The sequence below is a fragment of the Temnothorax nylanderi genome, unplaced genomic scaffold (genome assembly GCF_030848795.1).
Source record: "Temnothorax nylanderi isolate EJ_2023f unplaced genomic scaffold, tnyl_v1.0 TNYL_tig0058_pilon, whole genome shotgun sequence".
Taxonomy (NCBI): domain Eukaryota; kingdom Metazoa; phylum Arthropoda; class Insecta; order Hymenoptera; family Formicidae; genus Temnothorax; species Temnothorax nylanderi.
In genome coordinates this window covers 19,771-46,911 of record NW_027249120.1, presented here as the reverse complement: position 1 = coordinate 46,911, position 27,141 = coordinate 19,771, and the positions used below count along the sequence as shown (strand labels likewise).

Below are 27,141 nucleotides of genomic sequence, written 5' to 3'. Positions count from 1 at the left end.
AAAACTGTAATAATTTATTAAAAATTATTCTTATAAAAATAATATTGCTGTACAATACAACTGAATGTTTTCAATTAACATCACATATAATAAATTTTATAAAAAATTTCCACTTTTATATTTAATACCTTTTACCTCCTTACTACTCGTCATGCAGTATTTATATTGTTTTTTTTCTTTTTCTCTTTTTTTTTAATTTCTAACCGTGGGGTTCCATTCTTCGTTACTTTTCTATCGCGTTGGAAATGACAGTTCCAAATTTTCACCGCGTCTTTTTTCACAAGCAGAGAAAACAAATTCCGCAGAAAGAAAACAAGAGCGATTTCATGTTTGGAACACTTTCGACACTTCCGTATGTTATTCGGATCGAGATTCTGAGGTAAACTGTCAACTACAAATTGTCGTACAATAAACTCGGTGAGGAGCAAGCGAGAGCGACGAAAAGGCAGAACGAACGACGTCAGAGGGACGGAGAGAAGGATAAAAGTGATGAGTACGAGGAAGAACATTTGTGAAAATAAGATAGAGTGAGTGGAAAAAGAAATGTGCAATCTATAAAGATAATGTGTGTGTGTATTCATCATTGGATTCAGATATATATACTGAAGCGATATGGCATGTCGTACAGTAGCAGATAAATTTTGTTAAATTTCCTTTAAAAAAAGCTAAGATATCTCGTAAAAACATAAATAACTTTCTTACAAAAGCAACTAAATTTTACCTATATATCTTTCTTTCTTTTTAAACTGTCTTGTAAACTCTCGTACTAAACTCTCGTTTAAAAATAATAACATTTTCTTTTAAATGCAATACAAATTTGATTATTAAAGATGTTAACCACACAATTATTCGAAACTCTGTGTAAATCTTGATAGAAATTTATATTCTTTCTTGGTTATTTATTTGAGAAGTATAAATATCATATACACATATAAAATAAATATATTTATATTAAGTATAGATTCTGCAAGAGAATATTGATCGCAATCACACAATCGTAGTAAGCCCATAATATAAACGTAAGTGGCGCATATTGATACAAAATATGCAAGAGTACAAGAGTACAAGAGTAAAGTTCAGATGAGATTTGAGGTAACATGGAGATCGCGTATTTCTTTAATTTTTATGTTATAAAAAATTATAATTTTCCAACTTCATTTACAATAATTAGGACAGATAACATAAATAACATTTAGTGAATATTACAATCTCGCAATTTTGTCTGAGAACTAATAATCGTTGTATAAAAGTAAAAAATATGTGAATGCTATATAATTTTATAAAATATAACATAAAAATATTCTTCGGCAACATAAAAGTATTCTACCTTTTTCGATACTCGCCAAGTATTGAATGTTATCCAACAGTCAAAATTCGTTGTACAATTTACACATTAATTTAATTAAATTAATTAATTTAATTAATTTAATTAATTAATTTAATTGTTGTAACAAATATTACAATTCCTAAAATATACACGCTTTACATGTAAAACATTTTGCCATGATTCGCATATGATGAATCTGTTTTCACTTTTTGGTAACACTCGCATAATTCGAGCGTTTAGACCCCTCTGTAAGTACGAAGAGCGATGATTGTGCTGAAGAGATATAAGCCCGCGTTTACCAGACCGCAAATCTAGGCAAAAATTAAAGAATTATTTTTATAATAAAAGATTTGGTATAACTTAAATATACACTTAATTATAATGTGTATTTAAAGTGCCCAGATCTAATAAACCATTTTTTTACGATTATCATTCTCGTTAAGAAAAAATTTACTGGAAATCGCTAAAAATTATTTAAATTCTTTAGATAAAAGATGATTCTTTAGACTTGTGGCATCTTGTAACACGATATATATAACTTGACTAATCTGAATTAAATATAATATTATTGTACATTATAATTCCATTTTTACGAATGTAACATTGTACTTACGGATGCGCCTAATAACAGTTCATAGTTATAACGTCTATAGTTATTGATGTGCACCAAGAGTGTCAACGAGGCCGCAAGTAATAATCCAAATGCAATGGAATGATAAATGAGTTCCTGAAAATTCAGAGAAACTGTGTCAATCAATATAATATTTACAATAAATTATTACTGAAACATCTTTTCTTAATTCTCACTTTCTAATATTATTTAAATAAATGTCACTTAAAAATAATATTATCGCGACTTATAAACAAAGTACAGATATCTATACTTATAGATAGTATGGATAGATAATATGGATTAAATAAATTATATTCAATTAATTACAGGTATATTTTAAATCATATGTGATATAAATATGTAATTGCAATTTTATATATATATATTTTTATAATTTTCGTACTTACATGAATAGTTTTAGATAAAATAGATGCAGTAGAAAGAGACGTCACGCAACTGAGGAGAAGGATGAAGGTGCCAATCATAAAAGTAGTCGTTATGAGAAGAAAGAAAAGCTCTGCAGTAACATGTGGTCTGGGACCAAATTCGTTACCAACTATTCCTACGCAAACTATTCCCAGTGCCTGTTTGTAAAAACATGAAAATTTTTCAGATTAGAAAAACATAATCTTCTCATGTAAAAATTAACAAGGTATCGAAATAGAACATTTACTAGCACAATGTATGTAAAAATATCTGTTGCGGATACTATTATCGCAGCAAGTATATTCGATTGCAACGGAAAACGGAAATACTGCTGATAATAAGAAATAAAATACTCTCGTAAGATTGCAAAGGTTCCTGAATATCTTCCATAAATTATGTGCTGCAAATTAACAGTAATATCACTTCCTTTATTCAAATATTTATTATAAGTAAAGAAAGAAATAAAGAAAAGACTAAAAATGGTAAAGTTTTTGTATTACTTATACTTGAAATTATTATCTTACATGTTTGTTAAAAAATCATCGCTACCGTCGATGACTTTTCTCATGACTGTTATATAATTAATTAAGAAAAATGTCTTGCATTTAAAAACACGTGAATGATAAATACTCGAACTGATCAAGGAATATAATAATTTGAGTAAAGAAATAAATAAATGCAATAATAATGAGATACATACCACCTGTAACAACTTTAAAATACCGCTCCAAGTTTTCAGGTAGCCAGTGTTAACAACAATCGTCGACGAGCTGCTCGTCACTGTTTGTGTTCTAATCGTCACTGAATGGGACATCGCTGCCTCGTTCTAATGTTAATTCTGAAACCGAAGATGATTGTTCTCCGTTGCCTATCGTTATTTATAAAAATTCCATTCAATATGCGTAAGCGGGAACGTTTACTTGCGTCAAGTGGGACAGGGTCAAGATTTCAAGGTGTGACCTACATCGAGCGAGAATCCTCGCTGTTGCTCCATGAAAACAGAAGTATTTTTATTTTCCCCCCCGAAATTCGATATTTATATACCTACTTTCGAAAGTTATATATTATATATAAACATATTACGCTTTAATGATGTAATGTATAAGCATTTATAAGATCTAATTCGTAAAAAATAAGAAGACATTTTTCGAAAGTATTTCAATCTCAATAAATAAATCGACTATCCCATGCCTCAAAAGATTAACTGCAAGAACACACAAAAACATTCCCATTGCGAAGCATCCTTCGTCATAAACATCCTGACGCACCCTTTAAGCTTGCCCGATCAATAGTGCGTGGAGACCTTCGGATTTACTTTCTCTCATTGAAGAGAAGCCATGAGTACAATAACAGGGAAAGTATTTTAACTCTGAGTGCTAGCTTTCGCAATTTTTTTTTTGTAAAATTCCGCTTTAACAAACTGAATTATATGTTAATAAAATTAACAGTAATACAATCTATTTTTCTTAAATAAATGATGAATAAATGTAACAATTATTAAAAAATCTTTAGCAAAAAGAATTGTAGTTTTTATTACATAAATAACATTATGTTACATTAAAATCAAAATTAACTTGTAATCGGAAACGTCTCTTTTCGTGTACCTTTTAAAAAAATTACTCGTGCAATTCTTGAGTTTTAAAATATCTTCGAGAGATTTATTTGTGTATTTAAGAAAAAAAAAAGAATTTTACAAGTTTGTACTAAAGATGAGACAAACGGTTTACCCTACGATACTGAGAATTATATTAAAATCAATGATGCGAAAATTTGGGATCGCGGAAATTGAGAGGCACACCCGCGCTACGAACGAACAAACGTTCGCTTGCGTAGTCATGGGTTATTTTTAAGTATCGCAGAACGCACACACGTAAGACGTGAGTTAAAAATTTATCAAAGCCGTCGATTAACGCTGAATCTGTCACTGTATCTGATAAATCCTCGCTTTCTCGTAAAAATTCCATGAGATATATAGCGCCGATTATATTTTATCATAGTAATAACATTCTTCGTTCATATTTTGCAAATTAGCAATTTATTCTCCAAATTATTTAATCTATTGCATCAAATAAATTTAAAACTAAATCGTGCTTCTTCCACTAATTTTGCAGAATTGAGAAAAACTTTGAAGTATATGAAACAAACAGAGTGTATCAATCTAATATGCAAATCGTGCATTAAGGAATTCTAACCAATACGCTATTAGTTGCGCAAAATGTGCGAGTTCTTCGTGTTCTGTAATTAAAAGATACGAAATTGGATTCAATAAACGAGAATAAAAAGCTTTTTCAACTTCCTTAACGGTATGAGAAAATCTCATTGCGACGGTAATGCTGCGCAATATATTTGTAAAAGTTTAGGTTGTAATTATTATCGAATTATATTGTAATCTTCAAATATTGAGCGTTTATCTATCTCATGGAAAATTATTCAACTTATTAATCAAATAATTATTAAACGTGTGACTAAAACGGAAAATTATTCGACGTGCAGCTGAATGAATAATTAACCATAATGCGTGCTTGATCAAGAATGACATAAGAAATCGCGCACGCGCGATAATTGCACTAACTAACCTGAAGAAAAGACGTTGTTACACACCGGCCGTCAGCGACTGACTGCGACTGACTGAAGACGTTGCGTGTTACGTTTTGAGCGCGGTACCAAGGATGACGTCACTGGTGATATCATACGTCCACACATTTTTAGACGATACGCGTCTCAACTATTAATCGATGTAAATACATCGCGGTTCTCAAAGGGGTAACATATCAAAAGTCTTTTTTTTACAGAAAAAATAAAACGAAGTAATAAAACGAAAAATGTGAAAGCATGATAAAGTGTATTATTCACAACGAATGTCAACGCGATACACCAATTTACGTGCACAATCCCGCTGCACATTTTTATATAATTTGCATTCAAATCCATATGTAATATAAAAATCCACATAGAAATCATCCATAAGTATATAGGAATTAAATGAGTCAGTAAGGATAAAACTTTTGGCAATAAAGGAACACCCATGCGCTCAATAATCTTTAAATTTATTTTATTTATATATAGCATCCATAGCTTAAAAATAAATAAACTTCGAAAATTAAAAAAAATATTTGAACGCAGAAATATATGTATATATATTATGTATATTATGTATATATCACCGCGGACGTAAGTCAATTACGATGCGCGGCAAGTGCTACATACAATAAACGAACATAACAATGTTGAGATAAACAATTTTTCGAAGGTAAATGCGTAAGTGTCGATGCGGCTTGAACTGGGAGATAACGAATGAACGGGAGAGACAAGTAAACAAATACACTGGATGATAATATAAGAAGAGTGGCAATCTTAATTGCCAGCGTAATGTCCACTTTTAGCTTCAGCTAATCGCGTCAGTGTTATCACGCGGCTATAATGATCCGTATGTTGAGAGATGAGCAAAGGCATTTTTTTGAACATAAACTTCTGCATAGACATAACGAAAGAATATAACGAAAGAACGATCGATAAGTCGATGTAAGCTATATCCATAACCGATTCCATCGAGACAAGGGTCTCCCTTAACTCATATATAAAGTATTATACAATTTACATGAGAATGGGAGAAAATGTAAAAAGAAATTACACTGTATCCGTTCTAGAGAAAATATGTATATATAATATATATACCTATGTCATATCCATATATATTATGTATAAAGAAATATATGTGTGTATATAAATAAGATCTCGCGAGAGTGCGTAGGGGTACGGTTAGAAAATAACGTTTCACGCACTTATATCCGTTGCACAAGAAGTTAATCCGTTGAGACATTCAGAAGCGAATTAACGTTTCTCATAATTACCGGCAAAGATCATCTAGACTTCGCTAAAGTAGCTGTTGATTATAAAACCGTAAGCACCGAGTCTTTGACGACTGAATTGTACCGAAAGCCAATGATGGCCCTCCAGAAACTTACCGCACACTGATATATTAAGGTCTCTTAAAACTATTTATCTTGTCGTCTGCCGAAGGATCGAAGTGGTAATACAAACGAAATGACGCCAGTCTCGCATGCAATTTTGCAAAGATTACCTTAGCATCTAAGTGTAATATTAAATACAATAGAGACGCGACCTAAAATGTAAAATAATAAAGTTTCTTAGAAATTTGAGATAAACTAATAAAAATAAACAGATGACATGTGAAAAACTGAATGATAGATATTTTCGGCTATAAAATATAATTTAGCCTAGATTAATTATCATTATCTTATATTAAAAATACATATTTATTTCTTTATTAACAAAATCAGGTTAAATATATAATGTTCAAATATAATATCAAGATTACTGGAACTTTCACGTGAAAAAATTGTTTTTGCGTTTAGAGAGATTTAAAAATCAACGTCAATTTTATTTCTTGGATTATTTTTACGTTATAATTTTATATATAATTACACGATCTCGCGTAAGCTTTGTGAACGTAACATTATTGTCTTCAGACAGATATCTCGAATGTAGCACTCCGTTCGCTCCTGCGACTTCGTCGACTCTTCTCGACGCGGCATCGATCTCCGCTCTAACGACGACGATCACGACAAGTAACTAATCTTAAGGCACGTAGGTACAGAGTCTTTTTTTAAGCTACACACGATCTGAGGAGGATCACGCCGGACTAGTTTCAAGCCGTCCCTCCCAGCGCTGACTTTCCTGCCGAGCACGATCTTGGAGTCATGCCAAAATTTCCTTGGACGGACGCTGAGAAGTCGCGAGTCTGGTCGCGGCAATTGTTGTTGTTGTTGTTGTTGTTACATGCTCTTCAGGTACCTGGCTTGTCCTCTGCAGGCCGACAGTGCTCATTGCGTGTTAGTGCTCTTCCATTCAACGTATAGGAAATAAGCTCCGGCGGCGTATGCGATAGTATTGAAAATTCCAAATACCTGTAAGCGACGTCGATTACGTTTTAACAATATCGACAATTACTGTTTTTAATTTTTTTAAGTGTTATTATAGCGAGCCTCACCCCAGCAGCGATATTCGCCGATGAAGTTCTGATGAATGCGCTCGAAGCCGATAACTGGACGATGAATGCGATCATGTAAAGCACAGCTTTTATAGACGTATTTAGAAGTTCCTAGAAAATAATTATTATTTTAATCAAACATATACACGTATCTTAAAATCGCTTTTAATGATGGACATTCACACATTTGTGAAAATTTCTTGCGTGATTGTATACTTACAGTTAAGATCCAGTTGATGGGCACCTTAAGTACCTCCCGGAGGGACAGGAAGTATATGGCGCTCCATATAAGTGTAGATATGAAAGACATTACGGCGACAAACAGAAACCAATGAGTTGCACTTATGTACGCTGGAGATGCACACGCCATACATATTATGCCCAGGCCCTGGAAAATGATCAAACATCTTCGTTATCGTCATTGTCTGGCTAACTTAAAACGAGGAGCTTTAACAATAATAGAAACAGTTTTTCGTACAAGCTACAAAGATCAGTATTCGCACGCAGTTTGTGACATTTTTCAACACATTCGAATTTTGTTTAGTATTACGTTTAAAAGATTTTACTGTACGATCACTTATAGCTTCAACTTGTCTCAACGAGAATAAAGTATTTGATACAAGAGAGAAGAGTTGGGAAAAATTAAAATTTATTTCACATTTATACATTTGTTTATATATCAAGAAAGTATTTATATAAAAAAATAAAACGCTCATGTTATTGTAGCTGATTGTGAGTCGATTTTAATTATTGCAGAATTAGAGGAACTTATTCGATTAATTTTATTTTGTACAGAATAATTTATTCCGCCTTATTTAATATATTTCTCTCGCATATATATTAACGCTTATTATTTTTTAATGTTTTATTCTATTCTGCATATAATGTTATCCTTTAAAAATTAATAATTTCAATATTTATGTGCATTGAAATTATATATAATTTATTGCTCAAAAGAATTTTCTGGACATTTGTTGACCTATCTTATCTTATCAACTTACGTTTACAATCCAAATCATTATCAGGCAAAATTGAAACGGCAGCCGTTCTTCTTATAAGAACGCCTTTCAGAAAAGCCTTTGCATTTGCATTTACAAATTCTTCCTGCTTTCCTTTCCCTTCTTCATAAAAGTATTCCAATCAAATTTTGGAACATATGGCTTCTCCGCTATTACCTTTCGCGCCTCATCCCTGATTTTATAAAATTCTTGCAGAAATACATGTATCATTTCATCATCCTTTATCGTCTCAGGTCTTTCTTCCGAGATCTCGTCTTTTTCTATAAGATCGTAATATTCAGGAAATTTGAGAGACACAAAGTTATCGAAATGCTTATCCTGAAGCACGGCTTCATTCTTTGCTTTCATCATTTTTAAATTTCTCTCTTCAGCTAAACGGACCAATGGCAGTCTCTTTTCTTCCAATTCACGCGACAGAAATTTCTTCTTCTCTAAAAGGACCTTCTTCATCCTCTTTTGCTGGCGCAGTTTCCATAGAGTATCTTTGGATTTCGGCACTCTGCGTGCTTCTTCTTCAGCCTCCAATCTCAATCGTTCTTCATGATCTCTATGAAGTTTCAGCCTTGTCGCTTCAAGTTTTAATCTATGTTCCTCGTCTTCTCTCGCTTGCCTTCTAGCGATAACTGTCGCGTCATTTTGAAGGAAGCCTTTCTGCCACGAAGAAAACATCTTCTTCCTTCTCACCTCTCGCCATATGTATTCTTCAAACCAGTCCATCCTTTCGAGTATGTCGTCCTCGAATTCCGTTGGTTCCTCAAAAATACGAAAAGCGCTGTTGCAATCGCCGGCGCCGATCAGCTTAGAACCGTGTTTACACGACTCTTGAAGCGATAAGAAGGTTATCGGTTTTCTGGAAATAGTCTGCGTGAGAACCGGCTCGTTTGCCCTCCTCTTGATATCCCAAACCTCCAGATCGCCCAAACTATTACCCATCAGGAAAGTTCCCGGCCGATTGCCCCAGCAACACGCGGTGTACGCGCAATCGGACTTTCGAAGGAACAGAGGAAGGTCTAGGTAATCGTCCTTCCAAATGGCGAAGACGCGGCCACCCATCGTCAGGAGAACGTCCGAAAGGTGCGGTGATCGCAGAATCGCTACAACGGGACCATCGTGCGCGGACGTGCATTTAAGAAGTTTGCACTTCTCTAAACCGGATGTTTCCACGTCGAACACCTGGCCCTCCCAGGTGCAACAAGCAAAATATCCCTGCGCCGTGCCGATCCACAATCTCCTCGTGCAGTCGACATCCGTGGAATCTAATTCGTTACGACGCCTGTCGCCTTCTTGAAAAGCGTTGACCGACGGAAGACACAGGTGAAGAGGTGTAAAAGACGGGTTGTCGGAAGGCCGAACGTTCAAGCGATAGGTTGGCCGAAAAATACCGTTAAGATCTTCGCGATCGCACGGCTTTAGCTGTGAGGTAACGGAGTATCTAAGAAGATCCCAAATGGCGACGATACCGTCCTCGGAAATCGTCAGGAACTGACAGCTCGAGCTAGTGGACAGTTTCGTCAGTTTCCCAGATGGCTCTATCCTGTAATTATCAGGCAGCCATTGCACTCGGCGAATCGGCAGCTCGTGCGAATGATCCCGTTCGGACACCGCGGATGCAGAAGTAATAGAAACGGTATCCTGAGACCAAAAGTCAAGGTTAATGTCCTCGACATCTCGATCTTCTATTTGCCCGTGAATATTCCAGACGACCACTTGGCCGGACGCAGAACCGCCGATTACAAAGTCGCTGTTCATCGGGCAGAAGGAGACGCAGTAGATTTCCTGATGGCACCACAGTGACAACCGAGGCCGAAGAGAATCGGCGAGGGACCACAGCAATACTGTCGGCTCCGGTCTCGACGCAACGCCACGTTCGACGATCAAAGATCGGCCGGTCTCGCGCGACGGTGCGGCAACGTAAGAGACGGCCACGTACCCGACGAGGCCCGGGTGCCAGGAAGCGTCGGAGATGACCTTGCCTGCCGTGAAGCGTAGGTCGACGAGGGAGAGGCGTTCCGCGCAAGTGATCTCATCTCGCGGCCGGGTTATTTCGAACTCTCGCTGCGCAAGCGTCTCGATGTCGTCTACGTGCACGTTCACGACCGTATTGTAACACACGGTCTCGATCATTTCCCGGGCGCGATCTTCCAAGAAGAGCTCCAAGGCGCTCTTCTCCGCGGGCTTCTGTTCCGCATCAATTTCGGACACCTCCTTCGACCCTTCGGTCTTTTTTTCTTCAGACTCTTTTTCGGATTTCTCCTCGGCCGACTCTTTCTCTTCCGGCTCCTTCTCCTCTCCCTCCGATTCGGCGTTATCAGCTTGCAACTGCAGGGCGTCCTCGTAGAGATATTGGGCCCAGGCATTCTTGGGATAACCGGGATAAGTTTGAACTTCGATTTCCCGCGGCTCGAAGTGCGTCTGAATCATCTTGGAGACACATTTTCTCTCGATATTTTCGATTTCCTCGCACGGAATTAACTCCACATAACTATCCCAAGATCTTTCTGAAGATCTGTCGGAAAGCTTTCGATTTAAACGTAAAGACTTAATCGGAAGACACACTTCCACTTCAAAGAACTCTCTCGTGCTTCTGACCAAGCCCTCATCAAGTTCCGCCTCGCTTCCGAAGGATTTCCAAGATCCGCCGGTCTTTCTAATCTTTCGCATGACTTCGTTCCGGATTTCCTTGCTAATATTGGCGTTCCTCTTCGTTATCGCTAATCTCGCATCCTCCGTCAAGCAGATCACGAAATCGCGAGCAATTAACTCGGTGGACGAATAGCCCACGAGGAAAGTATCACCGCCGTAAGTCTCGATCCTATCTCGGTACGGCTCTAGCGACGAGCCCGCGACGTTGGCGAGCCTCAAAACCGCTTCTCGCGGCACATACGCCCAAGGATATTCCAGGAACACGTGCTCGCCGACCGAGCAACCCAGTTCTCGCTGAATCTCGGGATCGAGGCTCACATGCTCCACATTCTCGATATTTTCGTCGTGCAGCGTCCAACTCGATCGGTACTTAACCCCTTTCCTCGTCGTCATTCTCGTGGCTCGTAACGCGCAACAGCCGCTCCGAGAGTAAATCCAACCGTGAACAGTTCTGGGCATCGATCAAACAACGACCATTCCTCGAATACGGTTTCCAGGAAACCCTCTTTGAAACCGTAACGAGAGACTTTACGCGATTTCCCGGAGATTACGGGAAATTTCTTGGAATTATATAGACGCGTTTCTTTACTTCTTCTTCATGATTTTTTCATATAAGTACATGACGTAAATCGCATCATATTGCTGCAACGTTAACGTTACTTTACGTCACAATATCGATATTGTTTCTCATTTACCGCAGCGTCGTCTTTGAGACGACTTTACGCCTCAAAAAGTATGCAATCTCTTATTAATACGGCCCGTTACGGACGGCAGCCGTTACTTCCATTTATTATAGCTCCGAGTCGTAAGCACCTTAGCCATACAGCACTTTACTTTTAAGTTCTCAGCGGCAATAATGCGGCACGCTTATAGACGGTGTGATCAATGTTGACCTTTTGCGAGCGACCGGCTTAAGCGGCTGCCGTGTCACTAAATATACACGGGTGACTAGAAAACATACTAAAGCGAGGAACGCATTTACACGTAATGTGCGTTTCTGCACGCCGTATAACGCAGCAATTCGCGAGTCTTGTTAGACGTTGAACCTCACTCGGTCAAAAGAGAAAATCCAAGACGAAGCTATGTAAATATTGCAGAAATTATGACTCTATGATTTATTTGACACGCCAACTTTTTAATGAACCGCTTTAATAAAAGTTTGATCGCATGGTACAGCTCTTTTTCAATATTTTCGTGACCTTTGATCCTCCAACAATGATCCGACTTGAGATTCTATTAAGACTTTGACATAAAAATCTAAAGAACAAGTTTTATTTATTTGGAAAATTTTAAGAAAACTATTTGGCTTTATAGCAAAGTTATTAATTCCAATATATCGAAACAACACACACTTGTTATTTTTTCCCCGGTATTTATAATTAAAACCAATAGCATTGGTCTGTTGCACTCTTCTAATGAGATAATAACATGAAGATATAATAAAATGTAAAAGTATACATGTATTACCAAATTCCAAGATAATAAAAATATAATTAAAAAAGTAATACATCATAAACACAGTTATCGCATAGTTTAACTCACGATTCATTAATTCCGTACTACAGCTTAAATAGACTCAATTAGGCTGTACTTCGCGTGCCTCGTTATAATCATTAAGTACATTAAATATGTGATGCATGACGTAATGGTGCGGTACGCTGATAATACTCGGCAAATGTACGAATCATTTACAATCCATCATGTTCAGCTAAATTTTTTTGTGATGTCAAAAGGGATGAACAAACATGCAATTCATTGTATAAAACGATTGTAAGACAATTTTTAACTGTAAAAAGTACTCTAAACTATTCGAAGTTCCTTTATTTTGACTTTGTTTTTACATATCGTAAGACGAGATTATCGTAATTATGATACAAAAATATCGAAAATTGATTTACAACTATGTTTTTACATTATGTGATTACAACTTGTTTTTACACTATGATCTTTTTAGGTATCGGTTGTTATTTTCGCGCAAATGTCAACATCGATTCAAGAAAAATAGCGACTCCACGAGGTCTTCGATTCATTTCTAAAAATAGCAATGCGTATTGAAGGATATTTTCCTCGACTATCATCATCGGCCGATGTGTGATCACATTATATCGGACGTTATACACATATTCGAGTCGCGCTATGAGCACAAGTGTGGGGGTCACTAGAGTTTCTCTAATAAGGCACGTTGAAGCTATTTAGTTGCATGATTCACGCGTGAAGATATATCCGCAGTGACCATATCTGCGTAGTTGCATGATGATCATGAAACGCGATCTGTGCAGTAATGTATAGGTATTGTTTTCAAATGTTATCTTATGCAACGGATACTGCAATATCCTTCTAAAGTATTTAAGATTACTATGTAGTATTTTAAGATTACTTTACATATATAAACTGTCCGTTCCTATCGTTGTAACAATCACGAGGCAAAACCGATGAACTCGGAGAGGAAAGGAAATTGCATTCATTCTACATGCCCACAATGGCATGTCTGTACGATGCCAAGAAAGACGCGTATGTTTTCATGAGGATGTTTTCATGAGGATCTGCTCGGTTACGCGGAACGAGCGAAATTACACCAATATGCGAAGCCGGCATAGAGATAACGCCCCGCCGTCGACGAGAAATCTCAGTGACCCACATCCGCCGGTCGTATGCAGTTACTAAACGGCCACCGGTTACAACCTACGTATTACGACGGACACGTCCATCCGTTACCGTCATCATTGACTAATTAATTCAAATAGCACATGACTGTGCGAGGAAGAAAGATGTTACGTGCTTCGTAAGATCATGCAATTTACTTCGAAACATTTCATTAATAAAAAAAATTCATAATTTAGATCTTATCTGCTTCATTTTGTCTTTTCCTTTTCTTTAAAAGGGATCACTTCATATTAAATAAATAATTTCTATTAACGAACACAAAGTGGTCTTATTAAGCGAAATTTAATATTACATACGGTACAATGGATTATTCATTGAATTTGAAATGAGAATGTTAGAGGAATATAAACACGAGTTTATCTGTGAATGTAAAAAGATATATGTGCTGACCTCCCATATGTTGAAAGTAGGAATATAGAGTGTTATTGAGACTTTACGCGCTTAAAACAATTTACGTACCGACAAAAAAGTACTGATAAAAATGAATATCAAAAAAGAAACGAAATATAAAGAAACGTATTTCTTTCGGCAATTAAATTTGCTCCTTACATAAATTACGAAAATGTTCTTCGCTTTTATTAAATGCCATATTCATTACTTTTAAGTAATATTTGGTAAATTTAAAAAATTCTACACAAAGATATTTAAATATATAAACATAAATATCGTAATTAATAATGTTAAATATAAAAATAAAAGATTTAGCTATTACTAGAGGATGCTGCAATAATAATGAGCGAGAATCGTACTCACAATCAGCCGTAACGATTGCTAGCTGTACACGCATTTGATTCGTCATCTTTTGCGGCCGTTTGCTCATTAAAATTGTAGAATGGAATAATAGTCAACAATTGCTAACGCGAGCGTGTATATACAGCAATTCGTAGCAAACAAATCTGATGGATGTATCAAAACGATTGTAAAGAAAGAGAGAGAGACATTCAAACTTTAAATGTTACGCGTAAAAATAAAGTACATAATTAAATATATTATAGAAAAAAATTAGCACAAATCTGCGTACTTTTTGAAATTCCAATGATATTATTAAAAAAACGCGAAGAAAGGAAACGGTGAGAAAGAAAGAAATTTTTGTAATAGAAAGGAAATATTAAATCTAATTAATTCATTTACACTTATGGTAAGAAATATATCTTTTTATTTTTTTCTATTTTTTACATTATCTAGATTTCTATCTTGATCAGATTAATAGTGCATCAAATTGGATCGTTGGTGATTTATTTGTGATTGAATAATACTTTAAAAATTATATGAAATAAAAATAGTAATTTTTTATAGAAAATTACAAATTTTTCATGTGTTTAAGTAAAAAATTTAAGAATCCGGTTTAAAATAGATCTATACGTATATAAAACTCGTAAATGGAAAAATAAGTAAGGATAAGAAAAATTCTATGTTCAATTCAGTCCCTAATCTCGATATTCTTGATATCGTTCTGTTATCAATATTTGAATTTATTGAATGAGCAACGAAGATAAGACATAACATTTTTCAAGATCATAAGAGCCTAAGAAGTTTATCGCCAGCTCATTCAACGCAAGTACTTATGAATCAATATTTCCATGTATATTACACCTTATTGTTACATATTTCTACGTTTCGTCGTGAAAGCTGATTCACGCGCCGATTAACCCTATGAATCATCAAAAAATTTTGCTTTGAAAAATCTGCGAAGAAAATCTGAACCTGGTCACGGTGTTATTGCTACGGGGCGATAAAGCGACGCGATATTGTCGATTTCGTAAACGACATTACAACCTTTTGCTTCTAGAAATAGGCGCCGGAAGTTGCGAGTTGTAAAAATCACATTCACGATCGAAACGAGTGTTTTCCACGCGTGCATGTATGTTGGCGGACGGCCAACAAGCAGTTTTATCAACGAAATTCTCGAAACTCTCATATATTCCCAATCTGACATGAAACAAGTGATAACAACAGGTGGATGAATCACAACTTCAATTCTCTTTAAGTTCGGTTGAACATCGCTTTTAAAATTTGCTAGGAGGTGCACAAAACTGCAGCGGCCTACTGCCTAATAGGAATAATAGACCAGAAACCATTGAAAATCATCGAAAAAAATAGCGTATAGGAATCTGCTTAGAATTTCTAAACCACGTGCCTCCGGCGAGCATTCCTGACGTTCGACGATTGCAAATAAAACATCAGGCCGAAGAATGCGCGGGCCATACGCCGTCAGGTGCGTGTCCGATTACGTATGCGTGCGAAATGCGAAGTTCGCGTCTCGCCACCGTCGGTCACCCTCTCCCGTTTCCCCCAGAATCCTAGCTTTCGTCTTTCTCTTTTCGTCTCGAGCAGCGCGTGTACCGCGAGGCGCGCCCTGTCCTTGTGCACAAGCCGTGCCGCGCGCGCAATTACCGCGCGGTGCATAACTTACGCCGATAATACGCGCGCGAGCTGGCCTGCCTACTCGCCGGCAATGGGACATAATGGGGTACGAGGGTATTCCCCCCCTTTCCCCCGCCTCCTCGTAACAATGCGACAGCGATTGCATAATCCGCGGCAAGGGGGCTTTCGTTCGACGTGGGCGATCGGAATTCGCGATATTCTCGAGCGATCGGTCTCTGCCCGTGAGAGAAGCTGAAGACCGCGTGCGCACGCGTCTGTCCTCAAAGTGCGATCAAGAAGAATGACCTCCTAGAGAAATGAGCCGCTTCCTCTGTCAGGAAATTACTGACGCTCAAAATAAGACTCTACAAATAGACTCGCGTAATTTGAGGCTCGATATTTATCTTACTATAATTATAGTTTTCAACAAATACCGCAAGAAACGTTTAACAAAATCTTGTTAAAATGTCCTCTAATAAAAAGTATTTTTGGTATTGATAGATTAACAATCGTATATATTTCAGTTGTATCGTACAAACTGCTGGCACCTAATTAAAGTTTATCAACTAGATTTACGTCTCATTGTCAGTTGGCTTTGATCTTGATGCTCATTTAATTGTCGAATGCGAGAGCGGCACGCAAACTTTCGAATATAAGTAACAAAGTATATCACAGCACGCTAAATAGCAGCACTTACGACGTGCGAGAGTCACGAGAGCATATTGTTGGAGTCATTAACCGTTAGTCCTGTAAAATAACATTTTATTATATGTATTGCGCGAGCGTGAAAGTAACGGGCTTTGTAAGGATCAACTCGTGACTTTGTTATTCTTTGCCTCGATCTACAAATAGCCACGAAACAGATCATTCCGTCAAGATAACGGACGGTCAGGGGATCGTTTTTAAATTACGCAACATCATTAGCATCTTCGTTAGTCCAAACATCCGCGCGTTGGAACTCGCGCAACAACACTTTTCACACGACGGACAGCTTCCCACCGCTAATGAGGGTCGATTATCCGCGCGAGAGTAACGTACGAGCGTTACCCTGACCGAAATTAACCCTTCAAGTGGGTCGACACATTACATACGTAGTATCGTGCGAAAGTGTTTTAATCGGAGAGAGAAAAAAATGGGTGGGAGCAATTGCAGCCTCAGCTGGATGACGCGAGTTCTACGTTTGGCAGTGTTCGTCGTAAACCGTACGAAAAGTATCTTCTCTCGCGTCTTCGCGAATTTCTGCAATTTTAGAATGTTAAACGTATCAATGTAATTATCAATTGATGTAAATATACGAAGGACATGTATATTGCGATGTAATTTTCGTGTATTTAGCGTCTGAAAAATGTGTGATATAAGTACAAAATAGTTGATGACATCGAAACAAGAAATTCGAAATTTAATTGCGAGTGCATTTCTTTTTCGTCCCGATGACGATGAAATCGATCCGACCGCAGGTTTCCGCAACTACCGGATGGACCCGAAACTGCTTCCCGGTACAACAGGAAAAGGGGCGTGTTTACAGTTTACCGAACCATTACATTCGAGTTACGATTCATCGCATCAATACTTTCGACGATTTAACACGACTTTCCGTCGCTGAATCATTTAAACTGTTTTATCGAAATTTATCTATGCTGATTTCTCGAAACAGTGATTAACAAGATAAAGATTCACGATAATCCGCTTATCTAGAATCACACTTTTAATGTGAAACTCACGTAGCCTTTGTTGCTATCCTACGATAAAAAGAACGATCTGTCTATAAAGACAATGGTGCCAGAGAAATATTAGGTTGTATTCCGTTGCAATAAATACAGAATGACGGTTTTATTAAAAGAGTGCAATGATTCTTGCGCGAGAATTTCCTTTCTTCTTTCCCGATGTGAATTTTTCAACACGACTCTATTACACGTCGCAAGCAAGAAGAGGTGAGGCCGGAAATGATAAGACCGGACGTGAAGCGAGTTTCTTTCTGCAAATGCAATTCTATATATACCGCGTAATGTAATTCTCTAGGTCATAATGGAAAGGAAGAGACGTTGAAAATGTGAAGACACAACGTGGCGCGTTAAGAAATCAATTGAGAAACACGTGGAGGATTAAATAAGAAATTATTAATGGTATAACTTACGACACCAGCGCATTATTTTCGTTTCACTTTTGCCAATATATTTTGTTTATGTTAAATAAAGATGATATTGCGTTCAACGACGGACTTTTAAGCTTATTTTTAAATTTAAGCAAACGTGCTGTAAAATTATTGCAGTTTGATTCAATATTTCAGACATGAATATCCTTATTTTTGGCAAAGAAACGTCTTTGAAACATTATATGAAGAATAGTCTAAGGAGCTTAAAGAAAAATTAAAAAAAAATTATCGTACAAGGTTGGAATTATCGAACGTACGATCCATTAATTACAATCGCTGACGTTTATCGCTACGAAAAAGTTCATATTCATCTTCGTCATTATATGCATAACCTGCACGCTGCATTTCCACTTACACACACAGATATGCAAATAAATATGACGTATTTGGATTATCATCCATATCTATTACGCGCCATTCGCATTACGCCGAGAAGATTACTATATCAATTCTCCTTCACTCTGCACGCAATTCCATGACGGTCTCAGGTAATAATTGTTATAGTCCAAGGATTTGGTGACCTAATTTGCGTGTGTGAGTGACCGCTTGTAACAACTACGTAAGCTGTTCGGCCATGAGGCAACTGAACTTAATGAAGATATTAATCCACCGATGATTGGCGAAGCAATCATCCAACAAAATTGTACATATATCGTACGTTATGAATGGAAATAATAGAAATACTATTGGCAGGAAATATATCCAAATAAGAAATCTAACATTAAAAAGTGAAAAAATAAAAAACATTTTTTAAAGAAAATACACAAAATATAATATAAAATCTGCGAATAATATAGACTTTTCGCGTGCGATATATACGGATTTTTATAAACTTCATTCTCTTTCGTTCTTGATAATTTATGTCTCGAGATTAGATTCAATGCAAAACACTAGTCACATCTAGCAAAAACGCACATGTTCCAGGTAATCTGAATATTAATGGAGTACCAATGTCAAGGATAAGCGCCAGTTACACCATAATGAGTCCGAGCACACGGCTACGTCTCCTCCTACGATATTGTACAACCACGATCTCACTTTCCATAATAGGCGAGCTTCTATGAATGGATTGTGCAACGTGCAGTAAGAATAGATAACTTTATGAGCATCCTCGATATAAATTTTATTTTAAAAAACGAAAAGAGTTGAGAAGCCACGTTACTCAAACGAATTATCAAAGTGTCTTATATCTTCTTAAGTGTTTGAAGATGAAACACTTAGAAGAAACCGATGCAACTTGATGTAGAAACGTACATAAGTCATATCTCATTTCGACTGCTATTTCTGTGCAACATACGCGCGGTTCTAGAATAGTTATTAGCTGTAAGCGTGTATGGTGCCGGAGAAAGATTAGACCAACTTAGAACCGACAGTTGGAGACAGGCCTAATAAGCGGTAACGATCTCTTCATTGCTTTTACATTGCAACACATATGCGGTTAAGTAACGTTCTCGAATGAAGTTGCCAATCTCCGCGGGGAAACGAGCGGCTGTACCGCAGGTAAAATTCGCCCGTTAATCAGCTTGTTAATTATTTCTCGCGCGCGCTAATATCGCGAACGTATCTCCGCGCTCTTCCGGACTGTTCCCGATGGCTATCCGGGCCATCGGCGACTCCACCTCGATCGAAGGTGACGTGGCCGGCGCGGCGCGACACGCGGGCGTCCGGTAGCGACGGGTTTGTCGTCAAACTCGCGGCGAAACGGCCGAGCTAAAGGACACGCTGAATCCTTAATGAGACGTCCCGATACCGTTGCCGCGGCCTCGGCGCGACGCAACGCGCCGCCATCGCGACGGATGGCAGCCCGAGTATGTGGGACGCTCCGTATGGTGCCGGGTCGTCCGGGATGAACATGTATGGTCATCGCGCGCGCGTTCTCTGGTCTAGGCGAGGTGCGTCGTAGCGCCGAATCCACCGAGGTTTTCGTTTCGATCGCACGCACGTACGCACGCACGCCCAATCTGCGGCGATGGCGAAAACCGGTTCCTCCGGTGATCGTGTCCTCTCCTCGGGACACGAATTCGGGATTATATAGGAATGTCATATAGGAATGCCGGGCCTCTACCGCGGCCCCGATCGCGCGACATCACGCCTGACTCTTCCGTGATCGCTTCATTCTCCGCGCGATTTTCGGAAGGACTATCGTATCACTTCGTTTCTCTCCGTTAATTGTACATATATTGTTGTAAAATACTTTCCAGATCCGACGCGATTTTCAGAAATATAAAAAAAAGAGATCTTTAGAAAAGGGGAGATTTAAGAAGAGGCTTCAAAGGTCTTGAAAGAATTTTCTATGTAGCTCCAAATCTCAAAATTTTCTTACATTTTTGTATATATTCTACTATCTTGACTTCCAATCATAATTATTAAATTTTCCCTGCGTATAAACAGAAAATTGATAAATTTTCTTTAGAAATCGCAGCATGATGTAAGCTGCAATAAGAACATTAAATGTCTCGAGAGGTCAAGACGAAGGATATCCAGTTTTTATCGGACAGTAATTCGATTGGACGATGTGAGGCGATAAAGGTCATCTGCATGAGTGTGCATTTAAACTGTTTAATTTTCAACCATGATTGTTGAATTTTTCCTGCGTAAGCAGAAACCTGATAGATTTTCTCTCTTGAGGTAAGCTGCGATATATCGTAAGGACGTTAAATGTCTTGAGAAATAAAGAAGAAGGATATACATATACAATTTTTATTGGCCAGTAATTCGATCGGATGCGGCGATAAAGACCATCCCGCGTCAGTTAATTCTTTTACATTCGCGCGATGAAAGATCGGGATGGAGATATGAGAAATCAAATTTTCCTGCGAATATATATATATATATCGTCGAATTGCCCGGAGGCTGCTTCATCTCGCGATATCTGGGTGACAAGCCGCTCGTAAATCCGACTCGTATAAGCTATATTTGGAACTATCGTCAGCGTGGCCGTAATTTCCACATCATTGATATTCATTCTTAATCCCCGCATGCAATTTGCAATTGTTCTGGAGTACAATGCATTTGCTAAATGAGCCGAGATAGCCATGCTTAATATTTCACAATCCCTTCATAGGTGCGTGATATTTTCGTGCCGTCAGTTGCGACCGCGACGCGCTATTCGATCCGGTAGTAGGTATCAGCAACATGATGAGTCAATAAAGTAATTATGTCAAGTACTACTGGATTAAATTAAAGAACTAATCGACGGACCGTATTGTGCCAAGTTTTCATATTACGCATCAAAACCCACGCACGCGATGCGCAATTAATTACCCGACTATGTAATTCTCTGGTAACTCTCGTAGGTCCGGTGTAAGTAATAATTAAAGCGATTAACGATATACTGCAGCATGAAATAACGGTATAACCGTGCTTATTTAGCAAAATAGAAGCAAAAAAGAGAAACTAACATGTACTGTCTGTATAAAGAGCGGGATCAGGGTGAGAAAAATTTGAAGGAAAATACGAAAAATAATGAAGATCGACATTCCGTATTCTTGATATTTACATGATCCGGTTATTCTCGTTGACAACTTACTACCGCATAGAACAGGATGTAAGGAGAGGTTCAATAACGCCTAACTTAGGCGGTGAATAAAAATCTACACGAGATCCCACATCCTAATGCCAATTAATGCGATATTAATTAATTACAAAGTAATATTAATTAATACAATAAAGTTTTCTATACGGGGACAATTTCGTAAACGTAAATGGCATCTAGTATCAATGTCGCTAAGGAATGAAACCTCACAACGCTATTACGGAATTCCTCTCCCAACGGCGAGACTTTGCAAAACTTTCGTAACGCATGTATACCTATATATATAAAATTCATTATTGCTTCTTTCATTGTTCCGACCGCAAGTGTTGCCGGTTGTATAGCCACGTACACTATTATCAGAACTATTTCGCATCAGATCAATATACATTCCTTCCTTCGCGTCTATCGACCGTAAATAAGAAATGGCCTTGTAAGTATGTAATGCCATGTGAAATATAACGTAGTCGAAAAACGTGCCTAAAAATCAAACCAAAGAAATACTCGCCGACTCTGATCTTGCCTAACGGTACCAGAGATAAGACGGTATATCGGTATACCGGTGATAAGAAGCCGTATTTGCATAAGAACATGTAAATGTTCGTGTTATATATTATACGTGTGATATAAATCGCGTACATTTTGGTCACATTACACTGACAACAAGGTCCCAGCGACTTTTTACATATCAAGCTATCTTCTTTAATTCGAACTAAACAGTAAAAAGAATTTCTTAAATAATTTTTTGTCGAAGACAAGCTACTTTTTTCGCAGTCTATCACGCAACAATTTAAATATTTGTTTTTTCTTCTTTATACGTAATGGTGGTTCATAATGAAAATATTTGAAGAACTAACTTATTTTTAGAAGTAAATCACACCTTGTCCGAGGTCGAAACCAACTAGCGATAATATTGCGACCAGAAGCCATCTTTTCCGTCTGGCGAGGGTAGGGTACTTTGTTAACCGCTCCGTAAGAAGATTACCGTTACGCGGTTATGCCACTGCAGGTTCAACGTCACGGTGCAAAATGCCCGGTCAACGCCATGACGATGCGTGTGCACGCAATGCGTGTTTCCAGATCGATTGAAAAATCACTGTCGAATCTCAGTTTATTTTTATTTTCACTTCTTCCACTTTACCATCCTGGTATTCTCAATAAGTGCAATATAAACTTAGGAAAAAGAGTTTCGTTAACCGTAATAAATAATAATGTTTGACATGCTTTAAAATGTGAGATTTCTGCATATTAATTGTATGCACTTGTGCGATGCAGTAATATTATGTTGCGTGATATATTAATTTTGAAAATAACACGTTCTAAGTTTCTTTATTATATTCTTTACGAGCAATGCAAAACGATCGATTTTATATATTTGTGCAAAAATAGTATTTATATCTTGCGTCTGTCCTTCGGAAGTTTAGAATGAGTAAAAGTTGGAAGCTATATAATCTCGTAAATTTTGACACGAAAGAGAATACTGGGAAATATATTTTAATAATAATAATGCTCGGAAGATGCGAATTTTATGAAGCTAATGGCGAGCGTTTCAGAGAGCCAAGGTTTTCAGTCGAAAATTGTCTTCCGGGTTTCGTAAGGCTTCACATCTCGATGTTGCGGGAGATACACTCAGAAATCACACGGAAAATCAACACGATGCAACGAGCAGCGTAAAATTGTAAATTAATAAAAAGAGAGGGACACACTATACACTTATATACGTATACTTCCTTTCAAAGAACAATCAAGCAACAATCTGTAGGCGAAAAATACTGGCTTAATCTTCTATTAAAGGTTATAGTATAGAAATAAGTGTTTACGCTTTGGACAGGAAGAAAACTATTTTCTGAGTACCTTTTTTAATTCCTCCAAACCGGAGTTTCACCCGACAGTAAATATTTTCAGTGCTCGTCGCGATCGAAGACAAACGTTCGGATCGAGGCCGCCGAGAAAGTTTAATTTCCTTCTAGAAAGCATCAATCTCAACCGAATGAACCGAGGAAGTTGTTTCTAATTCTGTTGTCACAAAGACCTAGAGCGTAAAGCGCTTAAAGTCACGACGTTTCTCCCCGCATACTTTCCGTACGTTCGTACGATAAATAGACGGCGCGGCGTGCGAATGATCCTTGGCATATTTCTGCTATTGGAATGACGCTTAAATGCAACCGGGATTATTTAAGTCCTGGAAACGAGTGAAAGCATCGTTAACCTCCTCTGGTACCAGACATCAATCACAACGTTAAACAAATTAAAATCATAAGTAGCTCTCAATAACTCATGCGCGAATAATTGAGGGGTACGGATTAATTGAAATAACTGTGAGCGTATAATTAATCTGCAGATTTTCCCTCGATTATATTAAACAACCAACGATAATTTTATGTTCTAATTTCACTTGACTTTTCTGTTTTATAAAATTCCTTTTAGCGAAGAATTCAATGTACGCAAAGAAGGAGATTTTATAGAATCTTCATCAAAATGTCGGAGAAATATATGAAAAATATTTAATAATACCCAGACAAGGATAAAAATGTGGGATTTAATATTGTAAAGTCGAAAACCGAAGAAATTATATGGCAGAAAGTCGCTTTTCCACATGACTTTTCGTATAATAACTAGCTACGCTGGAATTTTGTATCATTGCCACACCAAAGTGTGGAATCGCGACTTACAAGACGTGTAGCGTTACGTAACGTTATTCCGTCTACATGCAACACCTCTAAGATTTTGTCTGCATACGAATGATCGAGAATTATTTCTGAAATTTTTTTCCTCGTTCACGCTTGATTTTAGTGAGCTGTGGAGCGGCTAACAGCCTGCTGCCAAGAAAGTAAATCTCGAAAAGAGAAATACATGTGAAATTTTTGCGATGATCTTATTTTTCAATTCTTGGCGATTCTCCAAAATGGAACAATAGTTACAATGAAGAGAGAAAATCCGCGTAACGAAAAGGGGGAACTTGAAGCTAATCTTGAATCTCTCGAGCTCATTTAATAATGAAATACGCCGCACTGCCAATTGGCAACATTAAGACAGTACAATACCTACAGGTGTCCGCGTGATCATCAAAGTAGATAAAAACGTAAACATCTTTCATTATGTCATAGTTTGTGTAACTCGCGTATATAAAAGAAAATGTATAATGCACCTATTTGTCAAATTGTCAGTTCTGGCTCTTTAACTTGTAGTGCTACTTTACCAGAAATTGTTACATGGTGTTATAAAAATATCGACTGACTCTAAAGTTTCTATTAATAGATATTACGCGATATCGAGCTAAATCCAAGCTGGAAATAGAGAATCTATACTTCGGAAATCAAGAATTCAGAGATAATTAGAAAATGATTGACATGATAATACATTATAAGATTAAAGTTGATTACAGGTTTTCATTATTACTCTAAAGAATATAAATCGTTGGAGCGTGATATCTTTTTTTGTAAGATCTTAAAAATTGCTGACCATTTTCATATTCCAAAGATCCATCGATTACGAGTCTATTTCACCGATAAATAAAGATCTACTTAATTGAGTAAAAATCAACTTTTGACGCTTTTATAAGTTTATTTTCGAATTTAAATAATTCTATTCAACGCAATGTAAAATAGCATTGCACAATTCCTAAAGCAATGTCTTAAAATAGCAAATTGCAAGAGTTATCGTCAAACAAATGTCGCAACGCGTTATTATCTTCCAGTTACTATATAGACTAAAAAACTGCGACTCAGTTTTCTATTTACACATCGTACGACCTGCGTTATCCTCGTGGAAAAACGATTCAGTGGCCGAAGCCAACGGTGTTCTTTCGCGGCGACTTTATTGGACGACACTCGAATTTGTTATCGTAGCGTAAAATTAGTATCAAAACTAGACGCATGCCAGTTCATCGCCGCGCTTAGCGCGAGGAGAGCGTCCAGCGATTCCCGTATCTCGCGTTACAAACGAATAAGAAAAGGAAAAAGTGTGAGCCGCTTACCAGCTGTACCAGCTTGAGGATACCGGGTATGGTCTTGAAGTAAGACACGTTCAGCCGGACGCCGGCCAGCGGATTCGGCTGGCCCGGCTCCGTCTTCACCGTCGGCACCTGCCGCGGATTGTTGCTGGCGTTATTGCTGGAACCGTCCATCGTCACCACGGTCTCCGACATCATGTTACGCCGATCCGCACGCTCCGGGTTCACCACACGCGCTCGCGTACACGCTCGTACCTCGTACCTCAGCTCACTCGTCCCGTCCCGGAGTGAAAGGCGACGGGGAGTAAACACCCGGGGGAGCAAAATGGAGAACCGAGCCGAACCGGTACCGCGGGAGAGAACCGATCGCGGGACACCTGTTGTGTGTGTTCACCACGGCCCGCGCGCACGGAGGCCTTTACCACTGCGCACTACCTACGGTATTAACAGCGGAGCCGCTATTCTCCCACTGTCGCTGCCACGCTACGGCCGCTGCTCACAGTGCCGGATCAATCGACGAGATATGGTAAATTTGTGTTGAATTTATCGGATCTCGTTTCCCGTAAATTTCATCATAGTTTAGAATGGGACGGATTCTCATTAACATTTGAGATAAGCAAAGCGAGTGGGAACAGCATCGTTTCGATCTTTACAAGAGATTGAAGATAAAGAGATTTAAATAAAAGATCTTTAAAAAGGAGATCTTTAAATCTCTTATTCTATAAATAAAATAACGTGTTACAATTTTATGTTATGTAATAAAATTTAAAGAATAAATTCTTTCTCTTTTCTCTTTCCTACAAAAATGTAATGTATCTTTTAATAAAAAAAAACGATATCGATCTGTAATATATATATATATATATTTTTTTTTAATGATTTATATAGCATATATTTTTATCAAATATTCTCAAACAAATAGGTTATAAATTTTGAGGGAGAGAAAGAGAGAAAGAGATTGCATATGTTGTATGTATAATATAATACTTCGAGCCCTCAGCAGATGTTAAGCCGTCACTGATTCACCCCACTTCTCATTCCTGCTCGCGATAGTAGAAGCGCACATCCTTATGTTGTGTGTATCTCACAATCTTTTCTGTTCCGCTTCCATCGTTATACTTGTCATCTGAATGCTGACATTCTTTTTTGTCTTTTTAACATGAAAATTTCTCATATACACAGCGTTCACTAACGTTAGATTCACTCAAATTACAAATTATATGAAAATTAGGTACAATTTTTCGTGTTCTCAATTTGAAAATCAAAGTAATTATGTCTAATCTTAATTTTGAGGCGTAATATAATTTATAAGAATTATATTAAATGCATAATAATATATAGAATAACATTTATGTAATACAATAAAATAAATTATACATATATTGCAAATAATTTACGAAGTGCATTTGTCATAGGAAAAAAAAAACAAATTCCGTAA

The 27,141-nt window shown here is 37.5% G+C and overlaps 3 protein-coding genes across 4 annotated transcripts; all 3 read right to left on the bottom strand.

Moving 5' to 3' along the window:
* Positions 1-555: 555 nt before the first annotated feature.
* On the bottom strand, positions 556-5,034 carry LOC139773151 (uncharacterized). Of its 2 annotated transcripts, XM_071707413.1 has the most exons (6): positions 4,943-4,995; positions 3,287-3,348; positions 3,067-3,204; positions 2,348-2,524; positions 1,941-2,054; positions 556-1,638 (listed from the first exon to the last, which is right to left on the bottom strand). In XM_071707413.1, the coding sequence occupies exons 3-6, from the start codon at positions 3,178-3,180 to the stop codon at positions 1,564-1,566; spliced, it is 480 nt and encodes a 159-aa protein (XP_071563514.1). In that variant the 5' UTR covers positions 3,181-3,204; positions 3,287-3,348; positions 4,943-4,995; the 3' UTR covers positions 556-1,563. The 2 variants fall into 2 exon arrangements, with proteins under 2 accessions (XP_071563514.1, XP_071563513.1); XM_071707412.1 differs by lacking the exon at positions 3,287-3,348 and having other exon boundaries at positions 4,943-5,034.
* Positions 5,035-5,401: 367 nt separating this feature from the next.
* LOC139773150 (CKLF-like MARVEL transmembrane domain-containing protein 4) lies at positions 5,402-26,360 on the bottom strand. The gene is made up of 4 exons (XM_071707411.1): positions 25,728-26,360; positions 7,598-7,765; positions 7,378-7,488; positions 5,402-7,294 (listed from the first exon to the last, which is right to left on the bottom strand). The coding sequence occupies exons 1-4, from the start codon at positions 25,899-25,901 to the stop codon at positions 7,211-7,213; spliced, it is 537 nt and encodes a 178-aa protein (XP_071563512.1). The 5' UTR covers positions 25,902-26,360; the 3' UTR covers positions 5,402-7,210.
* LOC139773145 (dynein axonemal intermediate chain 3) lies at positions 7,772-13,364 on the bottom strand. Its single transcript, XM_071707396.1, has one exon. The coding sequence runs from the start codon at positions 11,496-11,498 to the stop codon at positions 8,469-8,471; it is 3,030 nt and encodes a 1,009-aa protein (XP_071563497.1). The 5' UTR covers positions 11,499-13,364; the 3' UTR covers positions 7,772-8,468.
* Positions 26,361-27,141: the final 781 nt, after the last annotated feature.